Here is a 14696-nt window from a genome sequence, read left to right as displayed (position 1 = left end):
TTATTTTTTGTCCTTTCTCCCAAATGACCAGCTTCTGGGACTCCCAACTGTCACCTTGTATCTTCACACCAGGCAGACAGATCTTGGTCTATCAATGCAGGCCTGAAGCCCTTAGTCCTTCTCCTGCTTTGCCGCTGTGTTCAACATTCTAACGTCCACCGAAGTCCCCAGGGATCAGAGAGCCACATTCTGTACTTGCTTGGGGGCTATGGTGACTGCCAATAACAGCCTGCCTAAGATGGCTCCTACACTCTAGCATGGGGGAAAAAAGACTCCAAGAAAACAGAAACCACTCGCTGTGACTCAACCATACAGGAGACCCTTATCTGGTCTCAGGAGGGTTTCCCTTATGAAAAGCAGGACCAAATTGCCTCTACCTTTCTCTGCAGTTCCTTCTCACTGAGATACACAGGCAACATTCTGAAACCAGAAAGTGGCCCTCCTGTTCTCAACCCACACACCACGGGCCATGTGACCCTGACAGGCCTAGCTAAGAGGCAAGAATGCAGAGTGGGCGGTAATGACACCCAATCCAGGCCACAAGCCTGCAGTTCTTTTCTCCTCTGCCACTGTCACCTCTAGCACTCCCACAGGCCAACAAAGAGCAGGCAAGAAGCAGCTGAAGGCCAGCCTATGCACTACAAGGAGACCTTTCAAGGCCCACCCTCAAGCACCGCCTGAGCATGAGGTCAGCCTGATTGTAGCACCACAAAACAAGCTGACTTTGTGGCCACATAGCTGTCCCCTGTGAAGGGAAAAGGATTTGTTTCACCCAGAGTGACCTCACTCTCTAGGCAGGAAGCCTGGCCAAGCCATTTTTAAATAGGTACATTCAGACGCAGGCATGAAACCATGACAACCACCCTTCGAGGCGCCAGGGTTACACCTTCCCTTCCCCTTCCTCTCCCTCTGATCTCTGATCCCAAGTCACCCAGTGAGCTCACTTCCTTCAATCCCCCCCTGATCCACACTCACACCTCTGCTTGGGACTCTACGGTTGCTTCTTTATCCATGGACCAAGCACCTTATCTTAAAACAGAAAGCCCAGTGAGATCTCATCATGTGACACACTGTCTTTTCTTTCTCTGTCCCTCTGTACATGCCTTTTCCTTGCTCTTTCTCTGCCTTTCTAGCTACACAGCTCAGGAGCTAAGCGTGTACTCTGCCCAGTTCAAATCCCAACTCTACCTCCAGTGGCTGGCTATCAGACCAGTGTAAACTGCTTAGGTGACTAACTGCTTCCTCACAAGTAGAGTAGGATTAATGACACCACCTACTACATACACAAGAACAGTGGTAATGAAGGATGAAGATACAGGGAAAACACTCAACCTAAAATCTGGCATATGGCATTATCCTATAAAAACCAGCTCTTAAAATACGTATTATGTATACACATCACTGCCTCCATGAAGTCTTCCAGGACAAGTCCAGTCAACATCTTCCTTTTGAAGATTTTTCCAGGAGTGAGGAAGCACAGATACAGGATGATGGAATTGTTAGGGCTGTTGCATGGGGCAGAAGGATACTTAAATAGGAATCCTGTGTGTAAATTATTATAAAATTTATGCCTAAAACACATAGCTGTGGCTTCTAAATTACCTACACAATTGCAATTGCAGTAAGATGTTACATAATAGCACAGGCACAGACTTTCTTCTCTCCGACCTAAGGCTTTCATTGTTCTTGTACTGAAAAGAGCAGGGCTCATATCAGATAGCTGAGACACAGGACTGTCACCACAGGACCACAGTGGGTCATCAGGTGGATGCTCATGAATTTAAAAAGAGAGTATTACACTACTAAAAAAATAAAAGTAGTGAACGGAGGACCGAGGTGCAGCTCAATGGTGGAGGACTCACTGAGCTGTGGCTCAATGGTGCAGGACCTATGGATCCTGTATGAGGTTCCATTTAAATGAATGAATGTAAAAGGGAGCTGCAACAGATCTCCAGACTAGGAAGAGTTCAAGCCAATCCTTCTAGCATTCTAGCTCCTAAACTTTTTAATTTAAAAAGTTTTCATTTTTAATTATATAATAAAGTTTAATTATATATTATTTTTTAAATAAAATAGGGGAGGAGGCATGCACAGAGGCCAGAAGAGGGTGCCAGATCCCCTGGAGCTGGAGCTACAGGTAGTTGTGAGCTATATGAAGTAGGTACTGAGAACCAAACTCAGTCCTCTGCAAGCTCAGTGTTTGTCCTAACTGCTGAGTCCTATTTCCAGCCCCATAAGTTCACACTTCCTTCCCCAAACACATTAAGTAAAGCCATGATTCCAGGAGGGACCGGGTGGTAAATATATCAATAAGCACAGAGCAAGTCTAGCATGGAACCCTCCAGGCACCCAAGGCCTTGCTATCTCCACTCTAAACCTCTACAGTATCTTTCCACATGGAACCTACTCTTTTTTACCTTGTTTTAGGCCTCAGAAAATTTCCCATCTTTTTTTCTGAGTGACAAACGTCACTTTTGATCTAAACACACATATCCCCCACTGTGGTGCCTTAATCAGAGGCTTTACAGTAGTTTATTCTGTAATCAAAAACATACAAGTCCAATTAGAACTGCATTACCCAACAGGAAGCTCAATAGGCCTATTCTAACTAAAGGATAAACAGGATAAAAATAGACCAAGAGCCTGTAAGAAAATGGTTGTTCAGCTGGGATGTAGGTCAATAGTTCAGGGACTGCCTAGTACATGCCAGGCCCTGGGTCCCATGCCTAGCATAAAGAGAAGGGGAAAGAAAATGGTTGTTTTAAAGCAGGGTATGTTTGAAATGGCCACAGTGTGGCCCAGGACTGGGGCAGTTTGCTTAGGAGTTGCTCCAGCTGAGACTATAATCACTGTAGAAGGGATACGGTACCATTATAGGGTTGGCTTGGCTGCTCTGCCACCTCACTGCCTGCCTGGAGGATGAGAGTTCAGTGGTATTTTAAAGGCAAATGGACTTGGACAGCTAAGCTTTCATCTACCATTTCCTCTGCAATGAGAGCTGCCTTAACACACTGCTGTCCTCTCTTCCTGGCCAACTGTGTCCTGGTAAAGGAAATCTGTCATGAACCATGCCAATGGAGCAGAGGTGAATGCCGCTGATTGGTTCAGGAGCTGAGGAGGAAGCTGATCTCACTGCAAATACAAACTGAAAGGTTTCATGTGACTTGTTAAATAGTAACCATGATATCTGGCCTCTACTTGCTGACATTTTAGCCTCTTTTCTCAAAACCTAAGACAGAAAGAATTGTGTTTTTTATTGGGCTTTCTTTTTTTTTAATTTAAAGATTTATTTATTTATTATATGCAAGTACACCATAGCTCTCTTAAGACACTCCAGGAGAGGGAGTCAGATCTCATTACAGATGGTTGTGAGCCACCATGTGGTTGCTGGGATTTGAACTTAGGTCCTTCGGAAGAGCTGTCAGTGCTCTTAACTGCTGAGTCATCTTTCCAGTCCTTTATTGGGCTTTCTTGAGACTTCAACACACTATCCTCTAAAATAGCTCAGAGAGGCCTGCTATGTGAGAACAGGAAAGACCCCACATCCATCTCCATAAACATCACACTCCAGAGATCTCTCAGTACACACTGCCCAAGAAATGGCTAGGACTCTTTCTCCCTCCCAGAGACAACATTGGTCAAATGATCTATCTAGAAAGGTTAAAATCATCACACACTACTTCCTGGTATCTGAGGCACTGTCTAAACTGCATCATCCTTTCCATAAAGGCTGAATTAAGTGTGGATAACCAGCTGTGACTTGAAATACGGGCAGCCATCCTTAAGATAAAAAGACGTGCAAAGTTCTACATGCAGAGACTGTGTTTTTATCAGAAACAGATACAAACAAAGATTATGTTTGGTCAAACATAATCCTCTGACATCAACATTTTCTACCACCAGCATCCAACTATGGATATCCTACCACTAAGGATAAAGCTGCTGGGGGCTGGAAAGCTGGCCCAGTGTCTAAACCCAGTGGCTCTGCCTTACTGCCTAAGTGTGAAAATTTGATTTTGAATCCTAGCACCTATGTAAAATGTTGAGCATGCCCATGCATGCTTCTAACCTCAGCATGGTGGATGAGAGTATCACTAAGGCTCCCTGCCACCCAATAACCAACTCAGCTCTAGGGTTAGCATGAAACCAGCTCTCAAAGGGACAAGGCAGAGCACAATGAGTAGAACACCTGCTGTTCTTCCAGCCTTCATGAGCAGTCAGACACATTTGCATCCATCATAGATTACATCACATTCATAGACATACCTATACATCATACCAAACACTAATTAGTTGATTAAAGATCCAGCTGTTGAATGGCTTGCCTGTCTGGCCTGAAAGCAGTGGACAAGTTTTGAGACAATTCAGAGACCAAGTGTGGTGGTTTGAATGAGAAATGTCCCCCCGTAGCCTCAGGCATTTTAACACTCAGCCCCCAGGTGGCTGGCGGTGCTGTTTGAGGAGATGTAGGTGGACCAGAGGGGTTGGGGAGGCAGGCTAATTAAAAAGCCTTGGCCACTTCCACTCTGTTCTTGGTGCTTTGTGTTATGGTTCAAGCTGTAAGCTTTCAACTTCATGCTTACATATCTACTTTGTGCTGTCATGCCAACCTGCCGTGATGGGCTCTTATCCCTTTGGAACCATAAGCTGAAATAAACTCTGCCTTGTTAGAATGTTTTATCACAGCAACAGACAAACCCTAAATCGCAGTGATGCTGAGCCCAGTCCTCTCCATCAAGTTTCACATACAACTTATAAAACCCACAGACTTACGTGCTCCTTCACCTGCTTCATCACCGTGGGTGACATCATCACACAGCAGGGGACGATGACCAGGATGAAGTAGAATAAATACATGAAGCGGGTGGTCCGAGACTGTCGGAACTTAGGGCAGCAGCCACAGCAGAGGGAGCAGCCAGCATATCCGCAACAGCAGGCCAACTGGGAAAGACACAAACATCCTCTCAGAGTGTGCCACTGTGACTTAGCAAGAAACACTGAATGGTTCTTCAGGGTCATGGGACATGAGCCTCTAAAACCACTGGGATTTGAAGGGTGGGCAAGGAATGTCTTAGTATTCACCTGTCTGTGCTTAATGCCATGACTCTTGGGGAGTCCCTCTCCCCAGGCATTTTAGGATGGAATCTGCTTGCTAGAAGTCAGACACATGACATTGAAGATTGGGGATATCAGCTCCCAACTCTTTCTCCACAGAGAGAGAATGGGTGGTTGAGTTAAATGGCCAATGGCTGATGACTGAATCAGTTGTGATATACACTGGCATCTTTACAAAAGCCCTCATTAATGGGCTGTATCAGTAAGTGTAGCCATGTACACTAAGATGTGCCTGCCCATCACTGTGGAAACAGATTTTACTGGGGTCTGGACACACTGGAGCTCCTCACCCTGTACATATGGCTGAGTGTTTGAAACTTTTATGAGAAGCAGGGAAATATAAATACAGAGCTTTCCCTAAGTTCTATGAATGATTTCAGCAAATTGCTGAACCCTAGGTGGAAAGTTTAGGAACTCAGGCTTATACCCAATTAGATAGGCTACGGGAGGTTCAGATTAGGATCAGCTTTGAAAGTTGGGACAATCTTGTGAGATGATACCAAACCTGGGTAGTGTCAAATTTGAACTAAATTATAGGAGATCCAGTTGACATCATACACAAATCCACTACATTACAAACAATGACCCTAGCTTTTGGCTGGTGGCCTTTCCAGGCTACAAGATGACTGTTCTTTTGGTCATCAGACCACGGGACATGAGAAGAGTCTGGTGCGTGACACAGTTTTTGCTAGAGCGAGTCATATGAGCACTAATAGCTTGGGAAACAGCCAGGAATAAATAGGAAAGGGACTTCCTCAGAAGTACATAGTCATTACACTTAAGAGAAAACAAAGGCTTCTGGTATCAGCTAAGAGCAAAAGCAACAGCTAAAATGTAGAAAAAGGACTCTATGAAAGAGGAAGAACATGAAAAACAAGAGCCTGGACCCAGCAATACAAATGTCCAATGGTGACACCTAGGAACAAGATGGGAGGGGAAGGCTGTACTTGAAGAAGGCATCCAATAAGCTTTTATGCAGGCACTGATTCTCAGCCTTGTGCCCCTCATGGCAATCTTTCTAGGCTAATGAGCGCAGTATGGGCTCTGTGGGCAGAGACTCCTGATGTACCACTAGAGTATACAGGTCTCTCACTTGGGAAAACTAGGTCACTGTGTCACATGACCACGCATGCTGCACATACATGTGGAGACCGGAAGTCTACACTGGAGGCTGCTCCTAACACTTTTCCACTTTATGTTTCAAGGCAGAGTCTTCTTCTGGATGTGGACCTCATCCATTTACCCAGATGGGCTGGCCGGCAAGCCCATGGGGGTCCTCCTGCTCCTGCTTCCAAGGGGCTGGGACTACAGGGGTGAGCTGTAGGACCCTGTGGGTCCTAGAAATCAAATCAATTCCCCTTGCTTGTACAGCACGTACTTTATCAATTCAACATTCTCTCTGCCCCCATTACTTGGGAAAACTAGATCTTCGATAAAACATAAGGCAGCAGGGTAGTGAGTAGATAGCAGCTTAGGTGAAAAATCAGCCTTTGTGGACTGGGAGTTAGACTCTGCCACCTAGAAATTAAGACTCGGTGTCCTCACTTATAAAGTAACAGTGGTAGCAGAAGCTACACGTCCCTTCTACACTGCTGTGGTCGTGTGAAGCCCCCTCAGCTGCACCGGCTGTGAGGGAGGAGCTTTTACACAACAGGGCTTCTATGAAAGGAATTACCATAAACTGCAAACTCTATCTGAATCTGTGAGTGTGAGCACTGGTCTCTATTGACCTAAGCCCTAGTAGTTCAATTTCTTGAAAATGACCTGGAAGTTTGGGAACTTTGCAAAGCTTTCAGACAAACACAAATTACAAGACTATATCATAAACATCATATACAATGAGACTGGGTAACAGTTATGTTGATAACACAGCAAATCACAACGGTGTCATAGATCTCAGGTTTGGTCACATCGCAAGCTACTTCACTTCATAAAAGCAGCAGTGTTTGAGTCTCTGCCCTTCGGGACTGTAACACGGCTTCAGATTCTTGCTAACATCTTCTCGGCATCTAGCACTCAACTTTCCAAGCCATCTTACTCAAAAGGCTAAACAGGTCATCATTCTCCATAGGCCAAGCCAACAGTCCTCATGGTACAAAGAGTGGTGCTGCACCATTTTTTAATCAGCATAGCTGCATTCCCTTTACAATCCATCCACCCTGTTGGCTGGTGTTTTGTTTTGGCCTCAAGGTCCTCCTCCCAGGGGCTGGAGATTTGCAGGCAAGCACCACCATTACATTTAAGGATTGAGGCCGAGGCCTCGTACAGGCAAAGCACTACCAACTCTACATCCCCAGGCCACTTGGTCCCCATTGTCAATCTCAGATTTTATTGACCTCTTTCCATACTATATAGATCTTCCTCTATTTTTCATTCTCTCTTCCTTCACACCTTAAAACAGCTTGATTCTCTAGACTCTCCCTCCTCTTTCCTAGCTGTTCTCTGTGCCATGTTGTCTCAGATAACCAGATTTGCTAACATACCAAGTTCAGATGTGACAAAATACACTATTAGAAAAGAAAATTCCTTTAGAAGCAGTTCACTAAAGTTTGCACCTTAAGCACTGCTCAAATGTGGCAAAAGACTGGCCCAGCTACATCCAACCTAAAACAGTGGTTCCCAACCTTCCCAATGCTATGACCTTTTAAAACCGTTCTTCATGTTGTGGTAACCAACCACAAAATTATTTTTGTTGCTACTTCATAACTGTAATTTTGCAACTGCTATGAACCATAAACTGCTATGTTTTTTGATTGTCTCAGGCAACCCCTGTGAAAGGGTCACTTGGCCCTCAAAGGGGTCATGACTCAAATGTTAAGGAAGTTTGACCTAAGAGCAGGGCTAGAGCAAGATCAAGTCACAGAAAGGTCTGGGAGGCCCAGGCTCCTCTGTGAGATGTTCCCCTCATGCTGTGCTGCCTGTCACAGGCCCAAAGCACAGGGAAGGCCAATCACTTTCAAAAACCCAGGCCAGGACGCCTCTTCCCTTTACAGGCCAATCATCTCAGGCATTTTAGAATGAGCTAGAGGATGGAACTGTACCACAGCAGGGCAATGGTTAGGCTTACTATCTCCATAGAAAGGAAAATGAATGCATACAGATATTTAAATGTCTAAATGGTGACAGAAAGGATATGATTATGGAAAACACTAAAACGAAGCAAATGGCTTAATCCATGTTTAAGTTGTGTATCGATGTATGCATCGAATTTGTCAAACAGCACTCTTTGTTGGCGGGGCTATGGTCCAGTGTAGAGAATCTGCCTAGCATGTGCAATGCCATGGATCTAAACACAGTACTGCCAAAACCCAGACATATGTACATTTATATGCTTGAACATACTGTACAAAAATTATAAGAAAAAATATTGCAATTCAACAATAGCCTTTCTCTACTAGGTCAAGAGAGTCACCCTCCAAAGCAAACTATACCAATAAACAAGGGAAGGCATGCACAGCCTTAAGCTAAATTCTGACAAATGCACTACGTGGACACTGTCAACAGAGTCTGTAAAAGGAACACTAGCAATCCAGGAAATTCTTACTCCACCTGCTCTGATTGGCCACACTGTAGGGAGTACACAACTTAGGATATAATATGTTCATCCAGCCCCTGCCTCCAGAGTGTTAGTACCCTGGCATACCACTCCTCCAGTTCTTCACCTTAGAAAAATCCTGTCTGGCCAAACTCCAGACTGTCACACGCCTCGAGAGAAAAGCCACTGTCTTATTCCTGGCTCTAGAGGGCTTAAACCTTTTGCTCAACAAGTCAGGCTTATAAAACAAACAAACACAGGGTTTAGAGCACCAAGATTGAACTATTACATAAACGAGGGACTCTGGGAAACAAAGGGAAGATACAGACTCATCGGGTATAACGTGCTGAGGGATGCTGTCCAAAAGAGAGCGTGGTGACATGGGAAGGCACTGATGTCATTAGGAAAGCTGATCCTGGGAGGATGCTGATCATCACAGAGGATAATGATGATCGCAGGGGGATGCTGGTCACCATGGGAGAATGCCAGCCATCACTGAGGATGATGCACTTGTGTGGTAACAGTGCATACGGAAAATATTTCTGTTTTCTACTCAATTTTGCTATGAGCTCAAAATTACTCTTTTTAAAAGCCTTTTGTTTAAAATAAAAATTAAAAATGAACAAAGTGGTACTGTCCACCCTTGCCTCAGTAAATAGATGCTCAGTGAGTAATGTATGATGAAGTCATGTGGGTGGCAAGTCCTCAAACATAAGCACAAGCAACCCCGGGCCACCGTCACAAGCCACGCACTGGATTCTGAATCTCCTACCAGCATCTTATCACTAAGGACTAAGGGCTATAATTTTCACTTTACTTCATTTTTTTTTTAAAGATTATAATTACATCATTTCATCCTTCCCTGTCCTCCCTCCAAACCTTCCTATATATCCCTCCTTACTCTTTCAAATTCATGGCTTTTGTTTTCATTACTGTTGTTACATGCATATATATATATATATATATATATATATATATATATATATATTCCTAAAGATGGATAAACACCCTGCTCAGTCTGTACAGTGTTATTTGTGTGTATGTTTTCATGGCTGACCATTGATATTCGATAGCCAAAGGCATGCTCTTCCCTGAGGAAGACTTTTCCAGCTTTTACAGTGCTTAGTTGCCCATAGTTCTTTGTGTAGGGTTGAGGCTTCATAAACTCTCCTCCATGTAATTTTTATACTCTTCAGAGGGCAATGCTTACAATCCTTCCAAGTTCATCCTGATAGAATCACACCTATAAGCATTCAAAGACTTAGTTACAAACATTGGAAAAGCCTTGTGATCCATATACATTAGGCCTAGTGTTAAAGTAATCACGGACTATCTACACAATGGGATACTGTTTTGAAATGAGTATGTTAACATTACTGAGCCTGTGTCTCCTTCAAAATTCACATGTTGAAGTACTAATCTCTGGCACCCAAAAGTGTGACTTTATTTGGTCTTTAGAGGGTAGGATTTTGAACAGAATCACTAGAACAGTCCTGAACCCAGGGCCTTGTCTGAGTCACAAGGACTGCCATGTAAGAAGACTCTAAAGAGTCATTTATAAGACAACCTGCCAAGATCTTACTCTAGGGCTTTTCACCTCTGGAAATGAAAAATTAAAGTTTTGTTTAAGCCATATGAGTGGTGATCTTGAATGTGTCAGTCTAGGGTGAGTGTGCTGACACAGGCTAGCTATGCAGAGGTACGTACAGTCACATGGGAAGATACAAGACTACTAACATCAACTACCAAGAGATTGGACCTAGATATAGGAAGGGAACAGACACATCTACCGAACATTCAAGCCTGTAGTGTGTGTGTGTGTGTGTGTTCCTTTTTTTTTTTTTTTGCTTTGTTTTGGGGGACAGGATCTTATGAATTCCAGGTAGACCTCAAGCTCACTATGTATCTGATGGATCTTGTACTCCTGATTCTTCTCCCAAGGGCAAGCTGGCATCATACATGGCAAGTGGTCAGATTTCTTTTCTTTTTAAAAAGTAATACAGCACCCTGGGCTGCATGAGATCCAGTCAAAGAAAGGAAGGGAGGGAGGGAGAGAAGGAGGGAGGGAGGGAGGGAGGGAGAGAAGGAGGGAGGGAGGGAGGGAGGGAGGGAGGGAATGGAAATCAAAGTGCTTTAGAAAAGCAATGAGGTTAGAAGATGATTTGCAAACACAGTATGGATGCATGTCATTCTCTTCCCTTCTGAAGAACCTTTCTCTCCCCCAGGCACAACACAAAGAAGACTCTTTCACTCCTCTCCTGGCCCTTCTCACTTCTGAGGCACGCACAACACAGGCTTTCAGGAGTAAACAGCGAGAAGATAAGGCAGCTGCTCTCACTGCTTTCCTTTTTGAAAGGGGAATCCAAACCAAATTCTACAAGATGTGAATATCAGCCTCATTCTCCCTCGATGGCCTTGCCCACCAGCCCTTGGAAATCATCCTCCCAAAGACTATGAGGAAATGTGCCAGAAACCATGAGCTAGGCCTGGGAGTGGCTTCAGGTACTTCTATTAAGTCAAAACACAATACCCTCATTACCTGGAACTATGAACTGAAAACAGCAATCCATCAGGAAGCCTGAAAGTGTCACGGAGTAACTACCAGGTTCTGAAGCTCACAGCAAGTAGCTATGAAATGGGACAGGAGTGTATGAAGGCAATAATCGGGGGTGGTGATGATCCTTGAGTAGAAGGCTTAACTCAAGAGTTTAGGTGCTGGATAGCCACAATCACACAAGATCTCGATTCTCGGTCCTTTTCTCATGAATGCACAGGATGAAATTCATGAACAACCAACAGGATGGGCTTAAAGTTGTTATATTACAGAGAGGGGTGAAAAAAGAATGCTCACTGAGCTCTGGAAGGCAAGTAAAAGGATTGGACCTGGGCAGTCAGAGAGGTTCTATTTGCTGTTGTATGGGTGGGGGATGCTGAACTGATTGTCTATGGGCTCTTAATAGGACTTATGGCAGAATCTGGGACGAGACTGAGGCCATTTTTATTAAGTCTGGTTAATTCTCTGGACATGGTGAAGTAAGTCAACAGAGACTCACATGCTCTACACAACTCCACTGGTCCGAGCAGGGAGATGCTCACGCATGCTCACACGTTGCTTATTAATGGAGTGGTCATGTTGTGATGCAGTCTTCTATGCATCTGACATGTTGCTAGCTGTTGACACTGTCTACTGGCCATTACCCCAGGCCAGCACTGCTACCATCTAACTTCATTAGGTCTGCTAACTGCTAATTAAACTATTTGTTCTCAAATTTGTATAACCAGCTAGTACTTTACCATAGGCCTATTATTTTACTGTCTGTTGATAAGTTTATTCTTATCATAGTTTACCAAGATGTAGTTTCTCTTGGTTACCTCATGTTTAACTCCTTGTCTACAGGTTAGTCTAGGGTATTCACCTTTTTGGAATAAGCAGAACAGAACAGGTAGAAAGGAATAGATTTATTTAAAAGCCTGTCCTTGCTTAAAATTTAGTCTATTGTAACTACCAGAAAAAGGATTATGAAAAAAAAATCAATAGTGTCTTGTGTGTATCTTCCGGGGAACTGCAGCCAGCCAAGCAGCACTGGCTCAAAGCCCTGTCTTTCTTATCTGCTCTGTTACCTCATACCCAACAGCAAGCCCTTTCATTTGTTTTTCCTGGATCTTGCCATTTCAACTCCCACACCCCTTTTAATATTAACCTTGGGTTTTCTATCATAATGGAAAGGACTTGTATACCCCAGATCTAAAAACTAGAAGGCCAGAATTTTAACTGGGCAGCCCTAGGTCCTGAAATTCTAGACTGCTCAATCAGTGCTTTGTACATGATCTCCCTACCCTCAGTGGAGAAACAGTTTCCAACTGAGTGTATGCAGGGCTCATCCACTGCCCAAGGGCAGGGAGAGGGGGTACAGCTGCCACCGTGGTGCAGGGTAGAGCACAGGCACTGGCCCTTACAAATACCTTTGAAATACTGAAATGGGATTAAAGGAATCCTTCTGCCGAGACAGTGTGCACCACATGATAGGAGATGGAAAACAAGGAACCTTGTATTCCACACTGAGGACTCTGTACTTATACACTACTAATGGTCCATTAGTTCTGAGTCAACTTTCCAGGCCAGGAACACCTGTAGAGATGCAGCACTGATACCAGCAGACACTGTCAGACTCTTGCCAGTAGTCCAAGAATTACCTGAGCCCAGATAGCCAGAAAGATGAGGGGAAGTATGAATGGCAGGCACCACGAATCTCAGAATGTGGTGGCCACCTGACCAAGAAGGCAAAAGCTTATAAATTAAAGATGAGATAGTAGGGTTGGCTTCATTAGGGTGTTAACCTATCACTTTCTCAGACTGCCAGGCATCTAACTATTACAATTAAAGATTTAACATCATTTCTGCTCACTGACATGTACAACAAAGCACCCAGGCTCAGGTATAACATGCACAACTATAGCTAGTCCTCCAGTTACAGCTGTGGCTTGTCAACTCACAGAATGGCTGTGCCAAAGTGAACTCAACACAAATCCATGCATCAGGAAACTGACTGGTTTGGCAGCTTACTGCGGATTTATCCCATGCAAACAAAGCTTGTGTAATCTATATTATTAGCTAACATCTACCAATAGTTTACCCTCTGCAAGGGATGACGATTATTACTGCTGCTGCTGCTGTCATCTCAGTGTTAAGAGCTGAGACTAGGGCTCGGAGAAATGGTGCAACCCTAAGGGGACAGAGCTGGTGAGGGGAGAGCCAGGATTTCATCTGCTGAACTCTGCTCTACTTCCTGTTTGTATAAGAATTAACAGGACAGATCATACTGGCCAAACTTTGGTTTCCTCTAAAATGAGACTGGCTGAGTTGGGAGGGGTAAGCAAAGGAAGAAGCAAATTTTCTCTTCTTTACACAGTAAGGGGCCATCAAGTCACCTTCCTTCTATGCCCCATATTCCATGGCAAATGTGGCTTCTAGGACTTCTAACTGCAGAGGACCTGGAAGGCTTCTCTGAGCCTTCTGCTAAGCAGATCAATGACCCAGACACCAAACCTCATCACCAGTTCCTGCTGTGTACTAAAATTCCAGTTCCCACCCAGCTCTACAGAAATAACCAGGCCATTCACTCACTCAGCCAGTATTTGCTGTACGCATGTTTACTAAGAGCAGCATTTGCTCCTGGGAATGTAGCAGTGAACACAGAACTTCATTTCCATCACTGAGCAAGGAAAGAAAGAAATTTGTAAGAATTACATGTTTTCCTTTAAAAAGTTAAGCTTTCCAAAACCCCCACCAAAGATTTTTCTCCTACATTTATTGCTCCCAAATTTTATTTGGTCATTTTTATCTCTTTTATCAAAGGCCACAAACTATCTTGTTTATATTCTAGCTAACTAGCCCATCAAAACTTAAGCACTGAGTTTGACAAACCAACCCTTTCTTGAAGATGGGCAATTTATTTCTTTTTTAATTGAAATGTAAAAACAGAAAGAAATAAAATGCTTTTTGGAAAGGTCACCCACCAAGATCATCTCACGTCACTGCAGGATTACTGTTAAACAGTGCAATTCTTCCAAACTATTTCAAGGATTTTCCCCCAAAAGATAGTTCACTTATATCTCTGTTTACAAAACCCACAGGACAAAACACTTAGATCTCCAATGAATGAATGAATACAATCCACAACTGTCTTGCTCGTGTAGTAATAGGAAGGCACATGTGTCACACGTGTGTCACATCTGCTGACATCTCCTAGGTAAAAACATCTATGTGGAAGTAGGAAGGGAAGTTGGGCTCAGTGCGCTTTGTTCTCAGGTCAGGAAATGCAGGGTGATGGGAGAAGGCAAGGTGTCCTGCACTGACAGCCCAGGTGTACAGCCTAAGCCTGACACACTGATGGCACGGGTCTAAAGCCTATGTCTGTCTAGGAACTGATTTACATAACTGTGATGTATCTATACATTTAAAACCTTAAAAAATTAAACTTTTCACTTTTTATTTTCTTATCATTAACCTTAATCTAGGCACTTTAATCTAAAAATGCATTATTTA

At 43.8% G+C, this 14696-nt stretch overlaps 1 protein-coding gene across 2 annotated transcripts in view; it reads right to left on the bottom strand.

Moving 5' to 3' along the window:
• The window catches only part of Serinc5 (serine incorporator 5), a 104328-nt gene that overhangs the window by 47672 nt on the left and 41960 nt on the right, over positions 1–14696 (bottom strand). For both annotated transcript variants that reach the window (XM_031360738.1, XM_031360739.1), the window contains exon 2: positions 4774–4941. In XM_031360738.1, coding sequence (XP_031216598.1) covers positions 4774–4941 — 168 coding nt within the window. The remainder of the gene's footprint in view (positions 1–4773; positions 4942–14696) is intronic.

This window comes from Mastomys coucha, unplaced genomic scaffold, assembly GCF_008632895.1.
Source record: "Mastomys coucha isolate ucsf_1 unplaced genomic scaffold, UCSF_Mcou_1 pScaffold8, whole genome shotgun sequence".
NCBI classification, from domain to species: domain Eukaryota; kingdom Metazoa; phylum Chordata; class Mammalia; order Rodentia; family Muridae; genus Mastomys; species Mastomys coucha.
Note: the sequence above shows the minus strand (reverse complement) of the source record. Positions and strands in the feature narration are given on the sequence as shown.